This window comes from Diabrotica virgifera, chromosome 8 (assembly GCF_917563875.1).
Source record: "Diabrotica virgifera virgifera chromosome 8, PGI_DIABVI_V3a".
Taxonomy (NCBI): Eukaryota; Metazoa; Arthropoda; class Insecta; order Coleoptera; family Chrysomelidae; genus Diabrotica; species Diabrotica virgifera.
In genome coordinates, this window is record NC_065450.1 from 179,735,395 (window position 1) to 179,760,377 (window position 24,983).

General features: G+C 35.5%; 1 protein-coding gene across 9 annotated transcripts in view; it reads right to left on the bottom strand.

The window, feature by feature from the left end:
- Positions 1-24,983, bottom strand: part of LOC114329870 (golgin subfamily A member 6-like protein 22) — a 482,825-nt gene that overhangs the window by 379,432 nt on the left and 78,410 nt on the right. For all 9 annotated transcript variants that reach the window (XM_050658302.1, XM_050658300.1, XM_050658299.1 and 6 more), the window contains exon 3: positions 12,422-12,619. In XM_050658302.1, the coding sequence (XP_050514259.1) occupies positions 12,422-12,619 (198 nt within the window). The remainder of the gene's footprint in view (positions 1-12,421; positions 12,620-24,983) is intronic.

Below are 24,983 nucleotides of genomic sequence, written 5' to 3' on the forward strand. Positions count from 1 at the left end.
TATACTCAATTTCAGAACCGGTGTATTTTATGAATTTTGACCACCCATAATCCAATTATAGGACTGGGTAGGTATAACAGGGCATATTTTTTGGGTAAATGTATCTCAGTTTCAAAGAGAGACAGAAAATCCGCAAATACACCAAATCAATAGCGCTTGAATTTAACTTTCAAATGGTGCCTAAGTGATCAGGATCGGTCATAGTCGAAAAACTGAAAAACTGAACTTTGAAAATTTTGGTTTTTCGACAATTACTCAAAATTTTCACCTACGAATTGCGTCAATAACTCCAGGAGTTTGTAGAAGGATTCCAGACACGTCCAACGCTGTATACCTCACATCTGGGGAAATTAAAATTTTTATGTTATAGGCCTTATAAGTAGGATTAAATCCATCTCCTATGAAAAAAAAAACGGTTTCTTAAGCTCACTAAATCCTATAGCACCTTCAGATATCATATTTGACCTTAGATGCATCAGACACTACTTGTCAATTTCAAACTTATGTTTAGTGGTCAAAATCGGTTAAATCCTTTAGAAGTTATTGAGCTCCAAAAGTATAATCTCGAGCTCAAAAGTAAATAATAGTGGTCTAGTGGTTACGACGTTAAACTTGATCTGGCAATCCGAGTTCATTTGCCGGCCATCCCAATATTTTTTCCCAATATTTTCGGAATAGAAAAGAAATCTAGCGTCCATTCGATGTACACAAAGAATTATATTGAAAAAAGATATTGCGATGGATGGGATATGAACTCCGATTATCGTATTACAAGTTTAATTTAAATCATAGTAATTTACATTTAACATAGATCTGTATAACACAAATAAAAAGTTTCAATATTTAAATATCCGTTCGAAACTCTTATTCAATATTTCTGATTTAATGAAATTTGATAATAAAACAATATGTAGATTCTGCCTGATTTTTACTTTCTTCCTAGCCAAACATAAATGAATAAATTCATAAGTATAAAACGGTTATTTTAGGAGTTTAAGAAAACTCGAGTATATTTGAATATTTCATCAAGAAAGTCCATCTGGCAAATCTAAATTAATTCGATGGTGACGAAAACAGTTGGTTGTTATTTTGGAGAAATGCCAGTGTAGATAAATTTAACTTGTCGTATTAAACTTCAGTTGTTCTTTTTGTAATATTCATTATGAGATTTAACGTTGATACACTCCTTTTTTTAGTTGAAATATTAATGGACCTTTCAGATAATATATTTAAGCATTTAACACTATTTGAGCCAATTTGCCAATGTTGCGATTTGAAGTTATCGTAGTTTTTTTATTTGAGGTAATAATAATTTTATATTTTATGACTTTTAATATTTTGATGCAAAGACTTATTTAGCACAAAAAAATATTGTTTACTAAATTTATTAAATGGTTTTTCTAACAAATCTACCATAGAAGTCTAAAGGGGCCAAATTGGTCCTGTGTAATTTATTATCGTTTTCTGGGAAATTCGACGAGCCTTTCTTTCAAATTCCTGTCGGATGGGTAAAATTATATTTATGTATGTTTATTGTAAATGGTTACCCTTATAATGGTACTGATCATCTACGTAATAAAGATAAAATTGTTGGTGAACACAAGTGAACACAAAGATACAATTGTGGGTGTAGAGGACCAAATGACGCGTCCTTATACGACAAAAGTAACTTCAAGACGATGGCCTATGTACGTGTTTTATAATACTCTTGACTTAAAAGCAATAAATGCATGGATTATTTATAAAGAAATAACTGGAAGTAGACTCAGTCTTTGTAAGTTTATTCTTCGGCTGTGTGAAGAATTATGGGCTCCATACCTTGCCTCCCGAAATCTGGAACTACGCCTAGCAATACCAGGTCTACCAACAACTATCACTGTTACTATCCAAAAACGACAAAAATATCAGCTGAAAATATTTTGTAAAGGAAATCATACTTCCAATCATTGCCGCGGCTGTAACAAGGCAATGTGTGGCAAATATCAAAAATTGCAAACTGTATGGTGTTCCGAATGTTTTTGATAGGCAGCGAATGTGTTAAACAATGAAAGTAAAAAATAAAATCAGATTCTATCGTCTAGAGTAGATTTAATTTCTTTAAACTGAGTTTTAATTGATTAAAGAACGTGGGGCCAAAAAAATCCCTTCCGGCTTTCTAGGTAGGTAAGCTAAGCCCGACTTTCTAATGTTAAGCAAAAAACGCTGAGACAAGTCGATTTTACTTTATCGTACTACATACGTAGTATAATTTATAATAGAAAAAGTTATAGGATCGTGCAAAAAAATTCAGGTTTCACTCCACGGGCGCCCCCAGGGAGGGGCCAGGTGGGACCATCGCCCCCCCTGAGAATTTGGCGAAAGCGTGTAAAAAATATTTAGCTCTCTCTTACTTTATATTATAAAATAAATTCCATATTAATCATAATCGCTCACGAGATATGCCAGTTTAAATGTATTTTTTCTCAATCCCTTATCCCTTCTGACTGAGACGCATATGTTTGGATGGAACCGCATCGTTTTCGGTGCGCATGCCGCATGCACTGATGATGTCCGGTCTAGGCTTATCCAGTTGAGAAATGAAATAGGTGGGCTGAACGGCCGATCTGATACGTCTAGTAGTACGGTAGTGCTCACAATTTATATACTGTTATTCATAGAACTTATATTAACGTGTTAAAAGTGTTGTTTGTGCAACGTGTAAGTATTATATAATATACTTTATTTCTCACTTGACCTTAAATAAAATAGACTTATTTTTACGAGGTAGTTATCTATTGTGTGTAAAGGTAAAAAATACTTTTTTATGAATTAAAATAACATCATTTGCGTCTATGAAGTACAATTACAATATTTATTTCAAAAATTGTGCTTGAAGTAATAACATTTTTTATAAGTACCCTTCCTACTTTAAGAAAATAAGTTATTCCTGTATCGCAGTCGAGATATTCAACTGTGCAAGGTAGGTATTTTAATCTACAAATTTTAATTAACTTAGATGAATTTTTTACTTCTCTAAAAGGTTTTAAAAATATTTTTCAATGCAACTAAATTATCCATTTGGTCTTATTCTGTCCATTTATCGGCCTACTCCCCGGTTAAATGCGTTAATTTATTTGAGACCTAACACTTAGCTGACTGAATGCATCAATTTAATTAGCCTACTGTATTTGTAGAAATATGGACATAAGGAAGTTCTTTAACAAGCCAAACAAGCGGCTGAAAATTGATGATGGATCTGACATACCGAACAGTACCGAAAACAGTAGTATAGTATGCAGTCAAAATGATTTAGCTGTAGCAGGGCCATCTAGCTTGGAGTCAGCTGTATCCGCCTCTCAAAGAGAAACTAACGTTGTAACGGCCACCGCATCGGATAATTTTGCGATTGTTGAAGACAGTTTAAATTTGGATGTTGGGAACTACCTTGATACTAATAAAATTTGTAGCTTGAACGATCGCTTGAAATTTACTTTGTTAACAAACCCATGGAAGCCAGATAAATGTTACAATTTCAAGTATGATATTGACGATGGCAAACGACCATTTATCCATGAATGGTTAAATACGTACCCCTGGTTAGCTTATTCAAAAGAAGTTAAAGGTGGGCTATGCAAGTTGTGTGTACTGTTTAGGCCCCGCGTAACCCATGGTAGTTATCAAAGCGACACTAACCGTGTTGCGTTTTAAACAGCAAAACAATTTTTCTTGTATTTTTTGTTTCAATACCCTTTGCCCCCCCTGAGGAAATATCCTGTGGGCGCCCTTGTTTCACTCTTTCTCGACATTTTGACTCGCCCTGAGTCTAAAAAAGCACAAAAAATATGCCGGAAGTATGCACGGTCGCCACCGCCCAGGAACAACTACTGGACCGGTTTCGATGAAATTCTGTATAAGTAATTTTTAAAGAATTTTGTTGAGAAACTAAGCTTTTTTTTAATTCTGACCTAAACGGAATGAAACTTGGTGCAAAATAAGCTTATCGATAAGTAAAAGGAAATACGGAATTTGACATTTCCAAACTCAAAGTGGCGGTCAATATGGACGACCGCCACGCGGCACATTTCCTCACCTATCTAAAAACCTATTTAAGATAAGTTTAATTTGAAAAGGTCGTTATATAGACTAAATGTGGAGTTATAAGGAGAATATTATCCTTTTTCAGAAAAAGTTATGGGTTGCCTATATTTAAGGGGCCAAAATTTGACACAACCTTGAACTAGATTTTCTCAAAAACGGTTGCAAGGAATTTATTTATTTTTTGATATATTTTGGATGCCCTATCGTTTAATTGAATAACATTACTCAGATTCCTTATCTCCTCATACCAGGGGAGTTATGAATTTTTTATAAAAAATATTTGAGTGAAATATTCGAGTGAAACTTAAATTTGAAATTTGGCAGACATATATGATATTTTATTATGTATTATCGCATTAAGTTTCACCCAAAACATGGCGTTCGGTTTAACCGGAAATGAAAAAAAATCTTAATGTTTTAGACTTGCCCTGTATATTTTTATATATTTTGAAATAATACAAAATTACCTTTCCAAACATATAAAACTCCTTGTTGTAACTTAAAAACTCGAAAAGATACAGTAAATAGAAAGTTTGCTATAATCTCGTGTATCGTCTCGCACACATATTGTAAGCGCGATCATAGCAGCTCATAGAAATATAATTAAATACAAATATCATGTAAACCGAGCTTAAATTTAAATTTTCATTAAAATCGGTGTTGATTCTCAAAATTCCACGATTTTACAGTTTTTACCGCTGATGAATGGTCTAATAAACTTAGATTAATTGACGATTAATGTCAATAGGTGAAATCCATTTTGTATTTAAAAAACGTATCACAGCATGAATTTTACATTGATGGTAACAGCGACCGGAGCCTCCAACTTCAAAGGTTGCTAGGCCGACACTGAGCAATGCAGTAAGGCGAAACTGATGGGAAAAGAGAAAGGGGAGTTTATGTGTAAGGCAGTCTTACCAGATTTCTCCCAGTACGTCGCACTCTTTCTCAGCGGTATAGGGAACCTTGTAACGTTACAAACGTCACATCTTTGCTATTTTAATTTTAAATAATTATTTTACTTTATTTTCCTTATTATTTTATTAATAATTTTCTTTCATTTGTTTTACCTGTTTTCTTCGTTAAAAATTCGTTGGCGTCCTCTTTTATTATCTTCTATTTACTATATCTCTTTTTATTTAAATCATCAACTGAACGTACTCTGTATATCGTTACTCTGTAGATATCTGTCTTTTAATAGGGAACATGCCTGCCACCTTCTACGTCCCACTGTCATGGCAGCGACACTTCGTCTCTCAATTCTCAGTATGGTGGTGGAAAATTAATTTCGGTATAAAAGCCGAAGAAGCTTCAAAATTAAATCATTTTCCATCAACACTACATATTCTCTTGGGGTGAGTTTTTCATACAGCTTTTTATAATAATTTCTTATAGTCATTTTTTCCTATAACTAACCTTCCATGTCTACGACCACATGGTCAGTTTTAAATACCTACTTCTTTCTAATTTTCATATGTGCACGAGTAAATCAAATTTTAACTAGTAGTATCAATCTTAATTCCATTTAATTTACCCCTTGCCATCTGCTACTTTTTGAATACTTTTTGGCAAGGGTACCTTTTCTTATTGATATCAAAATTTATACACGTTTTGTTTTCTAGTTTTTGGGAATAAATCAACCTTTCTTCGGGAGCCCCAAGCCGTCAACATCACCGGTGATTGAACTAATAAGGCTGACACAATGAAGACCATGTCATCTAGACTGCAACAACTACCATCTTCAGCTGCAGGGGCCTAGGGCCACAACATATGCCCAGGTCTACAAGAAGTCTACAGCAGTACCATTCGACATCAAGAAGTTACCATCGAACCAGTACCATAAGCCATAAGTATAATCCAGAATTGTTAGTTTTTGACAAGAATTTGAATATATTTGTTAATGCATTTAATAAGTCATATTTTTATTATATCTTTATTGAACAATAAACATGATTAGTTAAAAATACTGTTTTGTTTGCTTTCATTCTAAATTTTCAGAGTTCATATCTAATATAAGGACAATACGAACACACACCCTGAGAGAATGAAATAAGCTACGGGTGAACGATAACTATTTTAGTTGGTTGAAATATTATTTTCGAATGGTATTTTCAATTATCTGGGGTAGTCTATCGCCGCTAGTCGTTTTCGTTTCACTGGCGCCCAGCGTGGGGCAGTAAAAAAAGTAAACGGACAATAGACTACCCCAGCTAATTGGAATACCATTCGAAAATGATATATTAACTAACAGATAGCTATCGTTCACCCTGAGAGACTGAGCTAGGCTGGGGTGAACGATAGCTATCTTAGTTAGCTGAGATATCATTTTCGTATGGTATTTCAATTAGCTGGGGTAGTCTCGTTTTCGTTTCAACCTTTTTTAACGAATGATCCTCGTAGATCGGCTACCTACCCTTCTACTAAAGTTAAATTTTCAGCTTTTAAATCCAATCTATGTAGGTACGCGGTACGTGAAACGCACTATGTATGAATCTTACAAATTAAAAATAATATTATAACTTGTACTATAGCGTAGATTTACAAGATATAATTAAACTTTTAGGAAATTAAACTTAAACTACTAGGAAAAACTATTTTTTAAATTTAATTTAATTTTGTTTGTATTATATTAAAAGTTCTCATAAGTATTTTAAATCAGAAATACTAAAATACTTACACTGTACATATCTAACTACACTACAAATTTTTTCAAACCAAAATCAACAATGCGTATCATGGTAAGCGTTCAAAAATAAAATAAAAAATAAGCTAAAAGCGCTAATGAGAAGGAAGAAAAGCTCGAGAATGAAGTAAAAATAAAAACTAGAAGAACCAAAAACTGGCCTTCAAGAATTAGGGAAAGCAAAAGCGATTATTTGCAATGGTATGTTTGGTCATTTGGTCACGACTTGGTTTTATTCATAATTAGTTCAGTAATACAATATTTAAGAACAAATTATTTGTAGAGCAAATAAGTAGTCCCAGATGTAAACAATAAATCTGAAACCTTTCTTGGAACCAATTTCTGGGTACATCCTTAATCTCTGTCTTTTACAATTTATAAGGCAAGGAGGCGATGAATAAAGAAGACGGAAAGGACTCTACAATATGCAGTCACATTCCGTCTATTCGTCTAGGAAAAGTTCCAACGAAAGTTGGTTCCGTGTACTCAAAATATGAGTAAAATGAAAAATGAAAGTCAGCTCAAACGTACGTTTCGTCTCTCCAGACCTCCTCAGTGGGGCTAGATGAGTTCATGTAGCCTCACTGAGGAGGTCTGGAAAGACCGAAACGTACGTTAGGGATGATAGATCGTCTCTGAACCGTCATGAAATATGAGCTGACTTTTAAATTATTTTTTATTCATTGTTGATGATGAATGTTGGAGGGTTCAAAAACCCAATAACAAAAAAGAAGAATACCAAAATGCTCTTCGAATAAATCTTAAAGAAATCATAGGGGATGGTACTGAAGAGGAGAAATGGAGACAATTAAAAACAGTAATATTGGAATTTTCAAAGAAGTCTGTCGGAGAAGTGCGAAGAGAGAAAGGAACACGGTATAGAATAACACAGTCTTAGAAAAAAAAAAAAAAATTTGGACTATTTGACGAAACCATCTGACAAGGGGATTTTTGGGGTCGCTGATCATGAATCCGGGGTCCGTTGACCTCTATTATCACGTCAGGTAAAGGTCATTTCAAGGTCAAATCAATATAAATCAACAATCGCTCTAAAATAGTATATTAGGTGGTTTTTGGGGTCGCTGATCACGAATTCGGGGTTCGCTGACCTCTCTCACGTCTACCTCAAGGTAATTTCAATGTCAAATCAAGATAGATCGACAAAATCGCTCTGAAAAAGTATATTGGGGGGTTTTTGGGGTCGCTGATCACAAAACTGGGGTCCGTTGAGCTCCACCTCGTCAGGTAAAGGTCATTTCAAGGTCAAATCAGTTTTGTGAACTTGTCGTGATTTGACCTTGAAATGGCCTTTACCTGACATGATAGAGCTCAACAGACCCAGTTTTTTGACTAGCGACCCCAAAAACCCCCCAATATACTTTTTCAGAGCGATTTTGTCCATTTTTCTTTATTTGGCCTTGAAATGACCGTGAGCGAGACGTGAGAGAGGTCAAAGGACCTTGAATTCATGATCAGCGACCCCAAAAACCCTCTAATATACTTTTTCAGAGCGATTGTCGATTTACCTTGATTTGACCTTGAAATGACCTTTATCTGACGTGATAGAGGTCCGCAGACCCAAAACCCCCTAGCCATATGGTTTCGTCAAATACTCCATTTTTTTTTTGTGTAATGAATGCAAAACTGCAGTAGGGGAACTAATGCTAGCTAAACTTAATCAACTTCAAAGGAATACCAGAAATAACAAGGAAATTTATATAAAGAAAGAATAATACAAGTGACTAACATATGCAGAAAAAAAGAGCAAAGAACTACATATATGTGGATGGAAAGATTATTTCTGAGAAAATGCAGGCAATGAAGTTAAACAAAACGAGACAATATATTATCAGTGGAAAAACACACTGAAAATTTGATTTATGAAGAAGTGGTTCAGATCATAAAGAAACTAGAACATAATCAGTATAAGAGGAAGACGGAACATGGAGGATCAGGATAAACAACGAGCTTAATGAATTGAATAAAGGGCACGATATTGTAAGATTTGTTAAAAGTTAGAGACTGGCATGGCTGGGACATATCCAAACACAAAAAGATAGAAAATCAACAAAGAAAATATTAGAATTTAAGTCGTTAGGCACCAAATTCAAGACGATGAAAATAGGTCAGCAGGAGTTGGAGATTGGAGGCGAAACACGAGTATTCTGTGTAGGACAAGAATTGGAGAGGGTGGCGACCTACGAGTACCTGGGAACGATAATATCAAATAACGGAAAGCTAGACTTAGACATTGCCAATAGGACAAAGAAAGCTACGAAAATATATTATGCGATTAATAATACGATACCGGGAAAAAGGGAAATCAGCCAGGAAACAAAAATACATGTAGTTATATAATACAATCACAGTACCAACTCTTCTGTATGCAAGCGAGACGTGGGTCACAAATAAAAGACGTGAAAGTGCCATAAATGCAGCAAAAATGAAGCAGCTGAGAAAAATAGCTGGAAAGACGAAGATGGACAGGGAAAGAAACGAAAACATCAGAAGCGTGCTAAGTCAGGAACCAATAGAGAAAAAAAAATGAAAAAAGGAATTGGTTTGGACATATAACTAGGATAAACGAGAATAAACTAGTAAAGAAGGTGACAGATGCCAAAAGACATGGGAAAAGAAGAAGGGGCAGACCTAGAAAGGGGTGGTGGATGGAACAAATCGGGGGAAATCGGGATAAAGAGAGGGAAAGTAGTGCAACAGATGAAGGAAATGGCAGGAGACAGGAAGGCTTGGAAGAATTGGATAAAATATGGATAGGTGATACCAAAGTCCGACGTTCTTATAGGGAATAAGGACAACGAGAAGAAGAAGTTGATAGGAAGGAAGACGAAAAAAAACGAAGACCCAGAACAAGATAGTTTGATGACGTGGAAGACTTCCTGAAAACTATGAATGTAAGACAATTGAGGAGAAGAGCACTAGAGAAGTCTTCATGGAAGGACATATCCAGGCAGGCAAAGACCCATCCAGACTTATACAGTCGAACCCGCTTATTAGATTACCTCTTATAGGAATATCCCGCTTTAAGGAATAGAAATTTGAGGCCCCGAAACGTTTTTACTATGTTAAGGCTATTCCAAGCGAGTTTGACTGTAATGCCAAATGAAGAAAAAGAAGATTAATCCACAACAAATCCGTACCACATAATTACGAGGAGTCAAACTAGGTGATCCTTAAACGTTTAGGGTGGTCTCTTAAGTAATTAGATAATACGTCTTTTCTTCTTTTAGAAAGCAGTAAACGAAGAGCAAACGGTAGACTTTTTAGTAAATCATCTACCTATATTACTTGAAAACGTGCCACTCAACATTTATCAACAATTATGGTATCTGCTCATCCTTTGCCACCATTATTTAAATAAATTAAATACTTTTCTTCTTAGTTATATTGTTACTTTTCATATAATATGTATATGCATATGCATGGATAATGTTTGGTAGGTATGTCATTTTTTAGAGATTTTGTGACCAAATAACCAAACTATTTTTAAGGAAAATAGATCTTATATACGTTAATTACTTTATGGTTTTAATTCATAGATTTATGTACTTAGACATGGTGTTTTATTAATTTAATTCTATTTTCCTTAAAAAATTTCAAAGACAACTTGTTGCTTTTCGAATATAAATTGGACTATTTTATTTAACGATATATACCATGAAACAATTAAAAGTTTACTTAATTTTATACATTTAATGAAAATAATAATTTCTCTAAGTATACATTTTAGGCTTAGTACTCTTTCAGACTAAGACACTGGTGTCTGACACCGGTGTCCACCACTGGTGATCAATTGCAGCAAAGCATTCTCAACTCAAAAGTGGCTCGTCTGTAATCATACATTTAAAACAATGCTTTGCTGCCGGTGGTGGACACCGGCATCAGACGCTAGTGTCTAAGGCTAAGGCTCCACGGGCGATAAATTTAAGCGAGCAGTAGCCGAAAAACGAACTTAAGTTTCCACGGAACGGAATAGGAATAGCCGGTTCAGTTCGGCTATTCCTATTCCGTTCCGCGGAACCTTAAGTTCGTTTTACGGCTACTGTTAGCTTAAATTTGTCGCCCGTGGAGCCTTAGCCTTAGTCTGAAAGGGTACTTATGCCACATTGTGCTGTTTTAGCTGGCCTACCAAGACCAACCCTTAAAGATAACTAATCGAAAAGAGTCGAAAGGTCGACCTAACCATATCTAATACAGGATATGTATAAATCTCTTGTTTCATATTTTTCATGAATATACAGGGTGTGGCATTAATGCGAGGAAGTCGTCCAATTAGTCGTTTGTCGTAAGATATACGAACAATTTTTTTTAGATAAAAGTTAAGGAATAAATAGGACCACAATTTAAAAATATTTTCAAATATACTGGGCCATCCGTATTGACAGGGTAAAACAAACTTATCTTTTTTTTATAGAACTTATCTTTTTGTATAGTTTTACATTTTTGGATTCTGATCGATGTTTTCTTTCTTGAAATATAAGATTTTGTAATGTTATGCAGGGTAGTTTAAAAGATAATTACGTTTTTGTTATTAATTCTTATTAATTCATATCCTGTGTAACTGTAGTGATTTGACATTAAAAATTCTATTTATATTCAAATAATGTTTAGTTAAATACTAAACTACTATTGTTAAAAATTTTAAAAATAGCGAAATGTTTAATTTTGGTATACAGGGTTGGTCAAAACTCGGAATGATTATTTGCTGAGTTTTCTTAAATGAAACATTCTATATTTTACTATTGACCTTATACTCAGCTATTTTGATATCTCATCTAATACTAGTAAATTAAAGATCAGTCTAGACTATGATGTATTTTATTTAGAAAAATTATTTTCGATTGAATATTTTCACGGCCAACGTAAAAAATTTTCAAGTAATTGTTGTTGCAATTCATTTTTGGTTTATAGAATCACTAATAACTCGCAAATTAAAGCAATTAGGTATAGGGAATGCTTAAAAGATAATAAAGTACCATAAAATAGCATTTGATTACAATACTAAAATACGGGATATATATTTAAGAAAACTCAGAAACTACTCATTCCGAGATTCGACCAATCCTGTATATATTTTTGATATCAAACCACTAAAATGTCTTTTGAACTACCTTGTATAAAATTGCAAAATCTTATATGTCTTCTTCTTCTTCTTTCTCATAATCCTTAGTACCCTTCAGGTCGTTGGATAATCTTATATGTGAAGAAATAAAAAATCGAGGAGAATCCAAAAATGTAAAACTATACAGGGTGTTCCATTAAAAAAAGATAAGTTTATTTCACCATGTCACTACCGTTGATCCTGTATATTTGGAAATATTTTTAAATTTTGGTCCTATCTATGCTTCAACTTTTACCTAAATAAGTTCTCTTACGACAAATGAGTAATAACTGCACGAATGTTGCACATATGAACATTGTATACTATACTAAGGCCCGGTCCTTTTCACCTCCGAATAACTAGTTATCGGGAAGTTTATCAGGCAGATTACACGTTAATCAGGAGGTGAAAAGACCGGGCCTAACACTGGTTATTTATTTTAGCATAGGTATAGATATTTCACTATATGGTATGAAATCAAATAGTCATATAATTCCGAAAAAAGCAATAAGTTGCGGTCTGTAGCTATTCATTTCTCTTACCACAGCGGAGTTGGAGTTGAGGTAGCGATTAGTCGCGGAATAACCGGTCCAAGGACGGATTTTGTTCTCGATACGGTCGAATTCGCGCTGAAGAACACTTGGTCGCGTTCCCCATACTCTGGGAGGGGCCGTTACGACCGTAAGCCGCTTGTGCCCCACGTACGGTACGATGCGGTCGTATGTATACGTTACGTGAACCTAGAAATGAAAACGATATTACATAATATAGAACTGGTAACTTTTGGATAAGAGTCATCTTATAACTAGACTTACGGCTGATTTATATTAGGACGGGGTGTGCACGATACGTGCCGTAGAAGGATCGAAAGCGCACGTCGCAGCACGTCCCCGTTGTCGCCCGTTCCGTTGTACCATAAACTAGCCAATGCTGTTCATTTCAGACGATTCATTAACGTGCCCCGTAAGACAGCCGTATAGTCCACGTCTCCGTCCTAACATAAATCCAGCCTTACACAGACAAAATTCATAATTAAACGTAATAGTGCTGTCGCCAGGAGGGGAACAACGGCCTCATTTATTTAGATAGACTTACCCAAGTTTCCCGACAGAATATGTCTATCACCCACCGTTTAGCAGGGGGTGGTGCCCCAAAGTTGACAAGTTTTTAAAAAATATGTTTTTAAAAAAAATATTATTTTTCCCTAACTGTAATGGAAATAAAAAAGAAACCCTGCGGCAATTAACCACAAATAAGTGGCTGATTTTTTTATATAGGTTTCATTTAAGGGCATTTGCCCTTTTTTTAATTACAGGGTGTTACATTTTAAAAAAACCCCTTTTTATACCATCTGAAACGCCTATGCTATTGTAAAAAAACTTTCAGCAATTAGCCATATACTGGTGTTATTTACAAATTTGTATAATGCTCCCCCATTTTTTTCCCCGGAACCACCCCAAAAAATGGGGAATTAATAAATAAAGTGATTTTCTTGGAATCCTTCACACACCATGTCCTTTATTAAAATGCTTCATGTATCATTTTGTGCACGTTCTTTTTACCCATGCATAGACATTAAAAGCGATTTCTTGGTGCAACCCCTGTAGCCAAAAAAATAAAATAAATTGGGGGTTTAAAAAAACATTTTTTTTCTTTTTGACTCCATCAATAGGGTTTTTCATAAATATATATGGTTATTGCAACGTCCCTGTGTAAACTACCCCTATCCCTGAAAATATACTGCGGAAACTACCCCTATCCCTTGGCGAGCATGTTTTTGCGATTTTCTCATTACATAAGCATTTTTTTTAAACAAAACTTATACAGAATTAAACACCACCATTTTCTCTATAAATAAGGTCCTATGTATAAGGTCCTATGTATGTAGGTCCTTTTTCGTATAAGCAACCGTTACGGCACAGTGGAGCCGTAAACCCCATAAATTCTTTGGGGGCTCCAGTTTTTGTTTTTTTTTTCGGCCTATTCATTTTATGGATAACGTACTTATGGAAAATAAAAGAACACACTGTCTGCTGCACATTATGACCTATGCATATTTTACTTTATTTGTCCCTAAAGCCACAGTGCTGGCTCAAAATGAATTTTTGATTACTTTCTTTATTAATTCTCCTTTTTTTTTCGGATGTTTCAGGGGAAAATTTAAGGGGGCATTATACAAAATTGTAAATAATACTTATACATGGCTAATCGCTAAAAGTTATTTTACTTTAGCATAAGCGGTTCAGGTGACATAAAAAGGGGTTTTTTAAAATGTAACACCCTGTAATTAAAAAATGGGCAATTGCCCTTAAATCAAACCTATGCCAAAAAATCAGCCACTTGTTTGTGCTAAATTGCCGTAGGGTTTCTTTTTGATTCCCAGTACAATTAGAGATAAATAGTTTTTTCAAAACATTTTTTTTTAACTTATTAACTTTGGGTGATAGACTAAACGGTGGGTGATAGACATAATATGCTGTCGAGAAATAAATAGTAGGAAATATAGTCCTCTTCATATTTCTATTAGGGAAATTTTTGGCAAAACTTACAGGTAGGACTACGTTTCGCAAAAACCACAAATTACCCCCTTTAAAAGGATGAAAAGGGGGGTTCCGGGACGAAATTTTTTAAGAAAAAGTTAGTCTCATAATAAGCACCCCTGGATATACCTTGATATACCAGAAAAAAAAATAAAACCCAACTTACTGTCCATTTTGCGAGGTTCAACCTCTGTTTCCTACACTAAGTGTATAACTTTAAAAATAGTTTCGGTGTATGGCTCAATAAACTTATTGTTCTATGATAAATATGTATATTCTTTAACTGCGTTTTTCTTAGGTATTAGAATGAAAGTAAAGGTTAATGTTAGCCAATCATCAAGTATATCTCCTGTTTCGTGGACTGTATTAATTGTTCATGTCGTACTTTATCGAAAGCTTTATTATAGTCAATAAAACAGACATATAAATCTTGATTGACGTCTAGGCACTTTTGTATTAGTATATTAAGTAAGAAAAGAGCTTCACGCATTCCTAGGCCTTTCTTTTTCTTTAAGTGTCTCCGCGACAAAGGTGGGCAATCATCATAGCTATTCGGATTTTAGATTTTTTTATGTACATCCGTACCATTATCTTGGTTGCGCAGCCACGATATTATGCGTCTTCCTATTAACCATTCTATGGGTAATACGCCTGGGCTATAAATTTGGTTCAAAAGTATCACTAAAACATCAATGTGCTGCTTATCTATAATTTTTATTAATTCGTTAGGAAGCATGTCAAGTCCAGGGTTCCGTTCTTCATTGTTTTTAATGGGTGTGCTATTTCTTCTCTTGTGATATCTGGACCTATTTCTTCTGAAGTAAGTTCCATGTTTCCCAGGTTTCCTCTTTTATCATCGAACAGTTCGTTTATGTAGTCTGCCCAGCGTTGTACTTTCTCATCGGTCTGTGTTATAGTAATCCCGTGTCTATCCAGAAATGTACCACTGAGATTTTGTTTTCTTAGCCCTGCCATTTCTTTTACTTTCTTGTGTATATTAAATAGACCGTATCTTTTTTGAAGGTCCTCGATCTCTTTGCATTTCTCTTCTAAGTGTTTTTGTTTTGTCTGCTTTATCATCCTTCTTGTCTGGTGGTTAATCTCCCTGTATTTATTGTTATCTTTGTTCTTATATTGTTTCCGTTGTTTTATCATATTGAGTATCTCGTCGTTCATCCATTCCTCTTTTCGTTTTGCGGAAGTCTTCAGTATTTCTTTGCACGATTCTAGTAGACAATGTTTTAGTCGATCCCTTTAGTAATCCTGGCGAGTGGCATAGTCCAAGAAATTAAATCTCAGCTTCTAAGATCTTGCCATCAGCCATGTCCATAGACTCCCTAATAACCGCCTTACAAAACTGATCTGGGAGGAAGCTCCCACAGGAAGAAGGTCCTTAGGACGCCTACGAATGCGATCATCATCATAATCGACCCGTACTCGTCCACTGCTGGACATCGGTCTCCCTCAGCTCTTTCCATCTTTCTCAGTTTTGTGCGGCTTGCATACAGTTGCCGAAAATACGCTTCAGATCGTCAACCCATCTGGTTGGTGGTCGTCCTCTGCTCCGTAGTGCTTCTTCTCGTGGCCTCTACTCAACAATACGTTTTGTCCATCGGTTGTCTGACAATCTGGCGACGTGTCCTGTCCAATTTAACTTGAGCGACGCGATTATTTCGACGGCGTTTGTTGTTTTTGTTCTACGACGTATTTCTTCGTTTGGGATTCGGTTCCTCAGGGAGACACCCAACATCTGGCGCTCCATAGCCCTCTAAGTTATGCGAATCTTGTTCACTACCTTTTTTGTGAGCGTTAATGTTTCCGCACCATAAGTGAGTACAGGCAATATACACTGATCAAAGATTTTCCTTTTCAGACATATGGGTAAGTCCGATTTAAATACATCAGATTGAAATACTCAGTTTACCAAACGCTGCCCAGGCTAATCCTATGCAACGTGAGAGATCGCACGTCTGGTTATCTCTTCCCAATCGAATTTCATGTCCCAAGTGCTTATAAGATGCAGTCTGCTCAATATCCATTCCATCAACAACAATATTACGATTTAGCACCAGATTAGTCATTATTTGCGTCTTGTTGATATTAATCTTTAGTCCGACCTCTAAGGAAGCGTGATATAACTTGTTCAATTATTATTGCGTCATCCATACGATTGGCTATAAGGTATCTGCAAATCTCAAATGACTGAGACTCTCCCTTTATATTGATACCATATTCGTTCAGATCTGCGTTCTTAAAAGTGTGTTCTAAAAGGGTTGTGAACAGCTTTGGTGAGATGGTGTCTCCTTGACGTACTCCTCGCTGCATACAAAATTTATTAATTTATTGACCAGAGAGTCTTACACTAGCCGTTGCATTGCGGTAGACATATTTTATCATGTTAGTATAGCGATGGTCTATTCGGCATTCTGTCAATCCTTTTAACATTTTCTGCTAGTTTGTGGTATCGAACACTTTCTCGTAGTCCACTAATATCAGTGCCAATGGTTTGTTGTATTCCGCCGACTTCTCTATCAAGTTTTTTATTACCAGTAAGTGGTCGTTAGTGCTATATCCGGATCTAACCCCAGCTTGTTCCCTAGGCTGATAGAAATCTAACTTAGCCTCCAGACTTTTTTTGATAATTTTTGTGAAAATTTATAACATGTGTGATAGCAGACTGAGAGGACGGTAGTTTTTAGATCTGTTATATCACCTTCTTGTGCAATAAAACAATTACAGCATTGTTCCGTTGAGAAGGGGTTTTTCTTTGGTAAATGCATTCAGTGAAAAGTTTTGATATTTGTGAATTGTGATAATAATGAAAACCTGGATAATTTTATTTCCACCTTGTTTGACTGCCTCGATCACTACTCCGTCATCGCCAGGGGATTTATTATTTTTCATTTCTGAAAATGTCTATTTAGCTTCGTATGGTCTTACTTCTGGCATTAATTCTGATCGCTGGTTTGTGATTTTGGGCAGGAGCTGATCTTGCCTTGCGTTGGTGCTCTCACACATTTCGCGATAAAACGATTCGACAACCTTAAGGATTTCGGCTCTATCCGTAGCAATGTTTTTGTCTTTGTTTCCTATTCTGTAGATATTTTTGTTGTCAATGTTATTCGTATTTCGCCGCAAAACTTTTAAACTTTGGTTTTCTTGAATTATTTGACTTATTTCTCTTGTATTGTTTTCTCTTATGTCTTTTTCGGATTGATCGGTGGATATCTTTATTTAATTTCTTCAGTGTTGTGTAGACGGAGTCGTATTTTTTCGTCAGTTGTCTTCTTTTACTTAGTAACTCTTTGGTATTTTGGCTTAATTTTTCTTTATGGGTCACGACCGTCGGGCAGCACTCCCTTTCGGTTTCTTTTAGTGCCTTAGTTATGAGATTATTTGCTAGTTCGATGTCTTCTATTTCGTTTTCTAAGCCTTGTATACGTCTGGTTAGTCTATCTTCATAGAGGTCTATGAAGATAGACTAATTCGTCTTCGCGAATGCGATAGAGAGACAATATATGGTCAAATCTCAGAACAATGGGGCTACCCTCTGACCCAACTATTATGGACGACCGTTCGAAATGGAAGCGTGTTGTGCAGTCAGCCAAGACCCACCGTGGGTTGTAGTGCTACCAGAAGAAGAAGAAGAAGAAGAAGAAGAAGTAATACTGGCGATAATTGGGTTGTGGTCTGAGACCACGTCTACTACTGGATATGCTTTCACGGCTATAATATTGATATTATTTTATTCATATTTATAATATAGTGTCTTTTAATTTCTTCCATTGATTGATTGCATGCTGACCTTTTCTATTATCAATTGTATCCGGCAGTAGTTCTTGATTTATTAGTTTTTCACTGTCAAATTTTATTTCCCTGTTTCTTAGTGTGGGGAGATCGATGTTGTGTCGAGAGAAAGATTTACTTAATTAAATATAATCGTATTTATTTGAGAAAGAAATATAAGGAAAATAACGAATACCCAGTGCGTCACTGATTAGAAACGTTATGCAAATGACTATGTAGGATGTTAAGAAAACGGGGAAAATATACCCACTCAGTGGAGACTACAATAAAAAACGATTCTTCTCAAATACATTTTCATTCTACGAGATATTTTTATATCCTATTAGCCAATTTACCATTTAGATTTATTTTTATACATGAAATCGAATTACGTAAGTGTTCGCATATGATTATTTTCTAAAGGAATGTGATATATTTGGAAATTACTCAGGTGTTACACATTAATTATTAGACCTTTTCAAACAAATAGCTAATGTACCGGGTGTCCCAATAAGAATGGCTCTCGGCCATACCTCAGGAACCGTTTATAGTACAGCTTTGAGAAAAAATATGTATAACAAAAGTTGCCTCTGGAAAAGCCTGGAAATTATTTTCATAGTTGTGGGTCCACCGCTAGAGGGCGTAATTAAATATCAAAAAAAATCAAAATTTTACAAAATTTACCTAATGAAAGGGCACTGGAAATCCAATCATAGTATTCTTCATAAAATTCTGCACATATTTGATTTCACAAGTTTAAGTCTGCCTTTGCAAATAAGAGGTGGGGGTGAGTGGGAACCTTCTTATGAAAAAATGGCTGTAAGTCCGGTCCTTCTAAATCGAATTTTTCATAGTTAGTCTTGTTGAAAACAGCTCATTTTCGTCAATGTAAGTGTCTTATTTTCGAAATAGCCTAATAAGTAATATGTAAGCTAGAAGGCGTTATTTATTTATTTTCGGAAATCTAGTTTTCTTTGGAGAATATTAAATACAAAATTAGACCAAATTAGCAACATAATACCGAAAACGGCATGTCGATACCTTTTTTCTATCTCGAGATATCTTAAGAAACTTGTAAATTTTAAACAACTGTTAATGTCACCGGTAAACCAAGTTAAGGAAAAGCAGTATGCTATGGAGAAAAACATTTTACAGATGTAAACGTATATAATTAATTAAAACAACAATAAGACAAACAACACTATAAAATATAACAAAGAAATAAAAGTAACTACTTACTTAGTGACGACCTAAATTTTCAAATTGTTGCCCATCATTTTCAATGCAAGCATTTACTCTTTCAAGAGTAGATTGAACAGTAGTCTCAATTTCTGCTTTCGCAATGCTTTAAATGGCGTTTCGTATTCTCTAGATTCTAGATTCTAGATCATGTTTTCTCGAGTAGTGGGCCTAGTGGCAAAAACAAGGTCTTTAATCCGTCCCCATAAATAAAAGTCTAAAACAGTTAAATATGCTGCTATTCAATCTACTCTTGAAAGAGTAAATGCTTGCATCGAAAATGATGGGCAACAGTTTGAACCTTTAGGCAGTCACTAAGACTAAGTAAGTAGTTGCTTTTATTTCTTTGTTACATTTTATAAGTAGTGTTGTTTGTCTTATTGTTGTTTGAATTAATTATATACGTTTACATCTGGAAAATATGTATTTGTTTTTTCCATAGCACACTACTTTTCTTTAACGTCGTTTACCGTTGACACTAACAGTTATGTTTAAAATTTACACATTTCTTAAGATATCTCGAGATAGAAAAAAGGTATCGACATGCGGTTTTCGGTATTATGTTGCTAAGTTCTAATTTTGTAATACATGATTAAAAATGCATACTTGTATTTAATATTTTCCAAAGAAAACCAGATATCTGAAAATAATTAAATAACGCCTACTACCTTGCATATTACTTATTAGGCTATTTCGAAAATAAGACACTAACATTGACGAAAAAGAGCTGTTTTTAACAATACCAAGTATGCAAAGTTTGATTTAGCAGAACCGGACTTACAGCCATTTTTTTGGATTGGATTGGATTTCCAGTGCCCTTTCAGTAGGTAAATTTTGTAAAATTTAGATTTTTTAATTTTTGATATTCAATTACGCCCTCTAGTGGTGGACCTACAATTATGAAAATAATTTCCAGGCTTTTCCCGAGCAACTTTTGTTATAAATATTTTTTTCTTAAAGCTATACTATAAACGGTTCCTGAGATATGGCCGAGAGCCATTCTTATTGGGACACCCGGTAAAATGAGGAGCAAAATTATGGAATAAATTCATTTTTCTAGAAGGGGCGATTTTGGAGACACATTCCGAAGCAAGTTGATTTTGTTTCTTTTATGATTTTTTATAAATATATCATAGTATGTAGTGATGTAATTCATTTGAGCGTGATGACGTGATCGATATATTTTCTTAAATGAGTATAGGGGTAGTGTGTTAGATCAATTGAAACAATATTCAATTCTCTAATCAGTAAAATATAAACATTCTTCTTCTTCTTTTTTTATATAGGCAATACTCCCTGTTTTTCTTCAACGGTGCCTTTCATTCGGTCCCTCAAATTGTCATTCCATCTTTTCCTCCAACCTCAAAATAATTAAACAGAATATCATCATTATCATCACCATTCAACACGGATCTATCCACTGCTTGATATAGGTCTTCATCAGTCTTTTCCATGCATTTCTGTTTTGTGCTGTTTGCATCCAGTTTTTGTCGACCCGTTTTATGTCATCAGAACGTCTGCATCTGGTTGGCGGACGACCTCTACTACGATATGCTTCTTGTCTTGATCTCCAGCATTATATTCGCTGTATGCATCTGTTATCCGACATTCTAGCTATGTGTCCAGCCCAGATCCACTTTAGGGTCATAATTCTTTCTATGGCATCCGTCACTCCCGTTCTCCGTCTTATCTCCCTATTCGTAATTCGATCCCGACGAGAAATGCCTAGCATTGAGCGTTCTATGGCTCTTTGGGTAACACAAATTTTATTTCTTACTTTCTTGGTTATCGTTAAAGTTTCTGCACCATAGTAGTACTGACAACACACACTGATCAAAGACTTTTCTTTTGAGACACATAGGCAGTTCTGACTTAAGGACATAGCTCAGCTTCCGAATGCCACCCAAGTGAGTCCTATGCGGCGACTTAGTTCGCACGTGTGATTATCTCTTCCTATGCGTATCTCATGCCCCAAGTACTTATAAGAAGTGGTTTCTTCAATAGGCATGCCATTTACTGAAATCTTTTCGCTTAAAACAAGATTTGTCATGATTTTCGTTTTTGTATGGTTGATTTTTAATCCAACTTGTAAGGAGGCTAGGTATAGTTTCTCCAGTTGCCATACTGCATCATCGATGCTGTCAGCAAAAAGAACAATATCGTCAGCGAATCTCAAATGACTAAGTATTTCTCCGTTGATATTAATTCCTTTTTCACTCAGATTTGCGTTCTTAAACATATGCTCTAATAATGTTGTAAACAATGTTGGCGAAATTGTGTCTCCCTGTCGCACTCTCCGTTTTATTTCAAATGTGTTGTTCTTTTGATCTGCCAGTTTCACGCTGGCTGTCGCATTTTGATAGATGTATTGAATCAAGTTTATATAGCGATGATCTATACTCTATACAACACTCTGTTAAGGCTTTTAACATTTTTTGATGACTTTTGGTGTCAAAAGCTTTTTCGTAGTCAACAAATATCAGGACTAATGGCTTGTTATATTCAACACTCTTTTCTATTAACTTCTTAATTACTTGTAAATGATCATTTGTGAAATATCCTTCTCTAAAACCTGCTCGCTCTTTTGGCTGATAGAAATCCAACTTACTTTCTAGTCTGTTGGTAATAACTTTTGTGAATAGCTTATATACTTGTGACAGCAAGCTAATGGGTCGGTAGTTTACCCACCCAAACAGACCCAAACAGACTGTACAGCTATTTAATGTTACTTGAAATTTCAAAACATTCAAAAGGAATTAAGTAGACTTATTGTTTAAAGAATAGCAGCAAGAAAAGTTAGGATACCCATGCTGATGGTCAACTTCCGGGACGGAGAGGCGCTGGAAGAAGAAGATTTTTTATAACGGTTCGAACGCTCTTCTTCTTCTTAACGTGCCTCATCATCATCATGGCTTATTCACTCCTGGCGGAGTGTTTGCCGCCCTTTTGAGCTCTCTGATTCATTTATTGCGAAGAATCAGTCCGCTGTTTTTTTTTATTATGATAGCAGCGTGTGTGACTTGGCCCTGTCTACGTTTTTCCTCCATTCTTTCCGGTCCTTACAGCGCTCCTTTCAATTGTATAGTCTCAGCTTCTTTATGTCTCCTAAGACTTGATCTCTCCATCTTGTTTTGGGTCTTCCCTTTAGTCTCTTTGTTGTTGGTCTCCAGCCAGTTATTCACCTTAGCGTAGAGTCTGGGTTAGCTCTTTCTGTGTGTCCCAGCCACCTGAGCCTTTGCGCCTTTACGAACTTGATTATGTCTTCACCCTGGATGACTTCTTTAATTTCTTCATTGGTTAATCTTCTAAATTCGCCTACACTTATCCTCACCGGTCCCATTATTCGTCGAATTATCTTTCTCTCTAAGATTTATAACCTCATTTCATCTTTTTGTGTTAGGCATATCGCCTCTGCACCATAGGTGATCACTGGCCTGATTGCAGTCTTTTAAATTTTTAATTGGGTTGTCTTACTAATGTGCTTTCCTTTTAAGAATTTTTGGTAGTTCCAGTAGGTTTTATTACCCAGTAGAATGCGTTCAATTATTTCATCCGTTCTATCATTTCTGCCATTCACCATCACTCGCAAGTATTTGAAACGGTGTACTCTTTCAAATGTATATGCACCAAGCTTAATTTCTTTCTCGATGTTCGTATTCTCTCTTGAGCACTTGAAGTATTTCGTTTTGCTTTGGTTTATTACCAGCCTTCTCTTCTTTGCTTCATTATCTAGTAATAATATTATATTGTGCATGGTTTTTAAATCTCTAGTAACCAGTGCAATATCGTCTGCATAAGCTATCAGTTGCTCTGAAGATTAGATAATATTTCCCATAATTTTGGCTGCTCTTATTTGGCCTCCTCTATGGCAGTGTTAAATAATGTTGTTGACAGGGAGTCTCCTGTCTGACACCTACCTCCATTTTTACTTCATCTGACGGGCCTTCCCTTGTTAAGATTCGTGCCTTGAATTTCTTCATCGTCATTTTCGTGAGACTTACTAGTTTTTCTTGAATGCCCAGTTGATTCATATCATTAATTAGCTCCTTCCATATTACACTGTCAAAGGCTTGCTTGTACTCAATAAACAAATCATCATTGTAGTCAATAAACAAACAAAAAATCTTAAAGTACCTATCCGTGACTAATGTTAGCAATCATAAAGGCAATTTTATCTAAACTGCAGCAGCGCAGAAAAACTGCACAGATGTTGTGTTTAACCACCTTCTGAGGTTCTTTAAGCAGGATGTTCTTCTGCTTGTAGGACATCTAGGTTCATTGATGAGGGCCTCCTCATTTGTGACTTAGTTAGTCCACGGGATTTTAAGTATTCTGGATATATTTTCGTCCAAGGTCCATGATTCAACACCATAAAAAAGGAGAGAAAAGACGTATCATCGCAGCATTCTTACTTTTATACCAAGAATGAGGTTGTGGCTCTTGAAAAATGCCCCCATCCGGTTAAAGGTGGATTTATCTTTTCCGATACGCACTCTTATTTCTTGTTTGTTGATCCATTCTTCATTTATTATGGTGACATAGAGTTGACCTTACGTGAACTTTTTCTTGCTAATGATCATAAACTTTGTTTCCTTTATGTTTATATGGAGTCCATATTGTTGACTGTAATAGAGGACTTGTAGGTCTTCTAGGGTGTACACAAATACTGTGGTGTCATCTGCACATGTGGTATTGTTTTGCCGGACCCGTTTAGTAGAATACCTTTTTAAGCTTTACGCAGCGCCTCTATAAATATTCTTTCAGAGTAGAGATTGAAGAAACTGAAGATTACAGGAGACAAAATACAGCTTTACCTCACTCCACGCATGATTCTCACATAATCGGTGCGTTCTTTTTCAACTCTGAAATTTGCGGTTTGATTCCAAGAAAGGTTTCAAATTATTTTCAGATCTTGATTGTTAATTCCTGCTTTTTTTATACTTTTCGTCATCATGGTGAGCTGTACTCAATTAAACGTTTTCTCGTTATCAACCAGGCACGCGTAAATGTTGCAATTAACATATCTGCATATCTGGTATAACGACTTGGGTGGAGGACGATATGCGGACGATACAGTCGTTTTTACCAGTAGTATCGGTGAACTTTAGTATCTTAGGGACAGGGTACAAAAAGCGAGTAAAGAGAGAGGACTTAACATAAATAAAACAAAATGGATGCTGGTCAGCAAAACTCAAAAACCTGCCAGACAATTGAAAATAAAAAACTAATTAATTGAACACGTTGACTCGTATATATACCTTGGAACAGTCGTCAACTCGAAATGGGATCAAACAACCGAAATACGATCTAGAATTGAAAAGGCCAGACTAACATTTAACAGCATGGAAAATATATTCACCCATTACGACATATCTCTCCCACTAAAAATACGGCTGCTAAAATGCTAGGTATTTTCACTCTTGCTGTATGACGCAGAGGCATGGACACTAACGGAAACACTAATGAGGAAGCTGAAGGCATTCGAAATGTGGGTGTATCGACGTATCCTCAAAATATCCTGGACGACTCACACCACCAA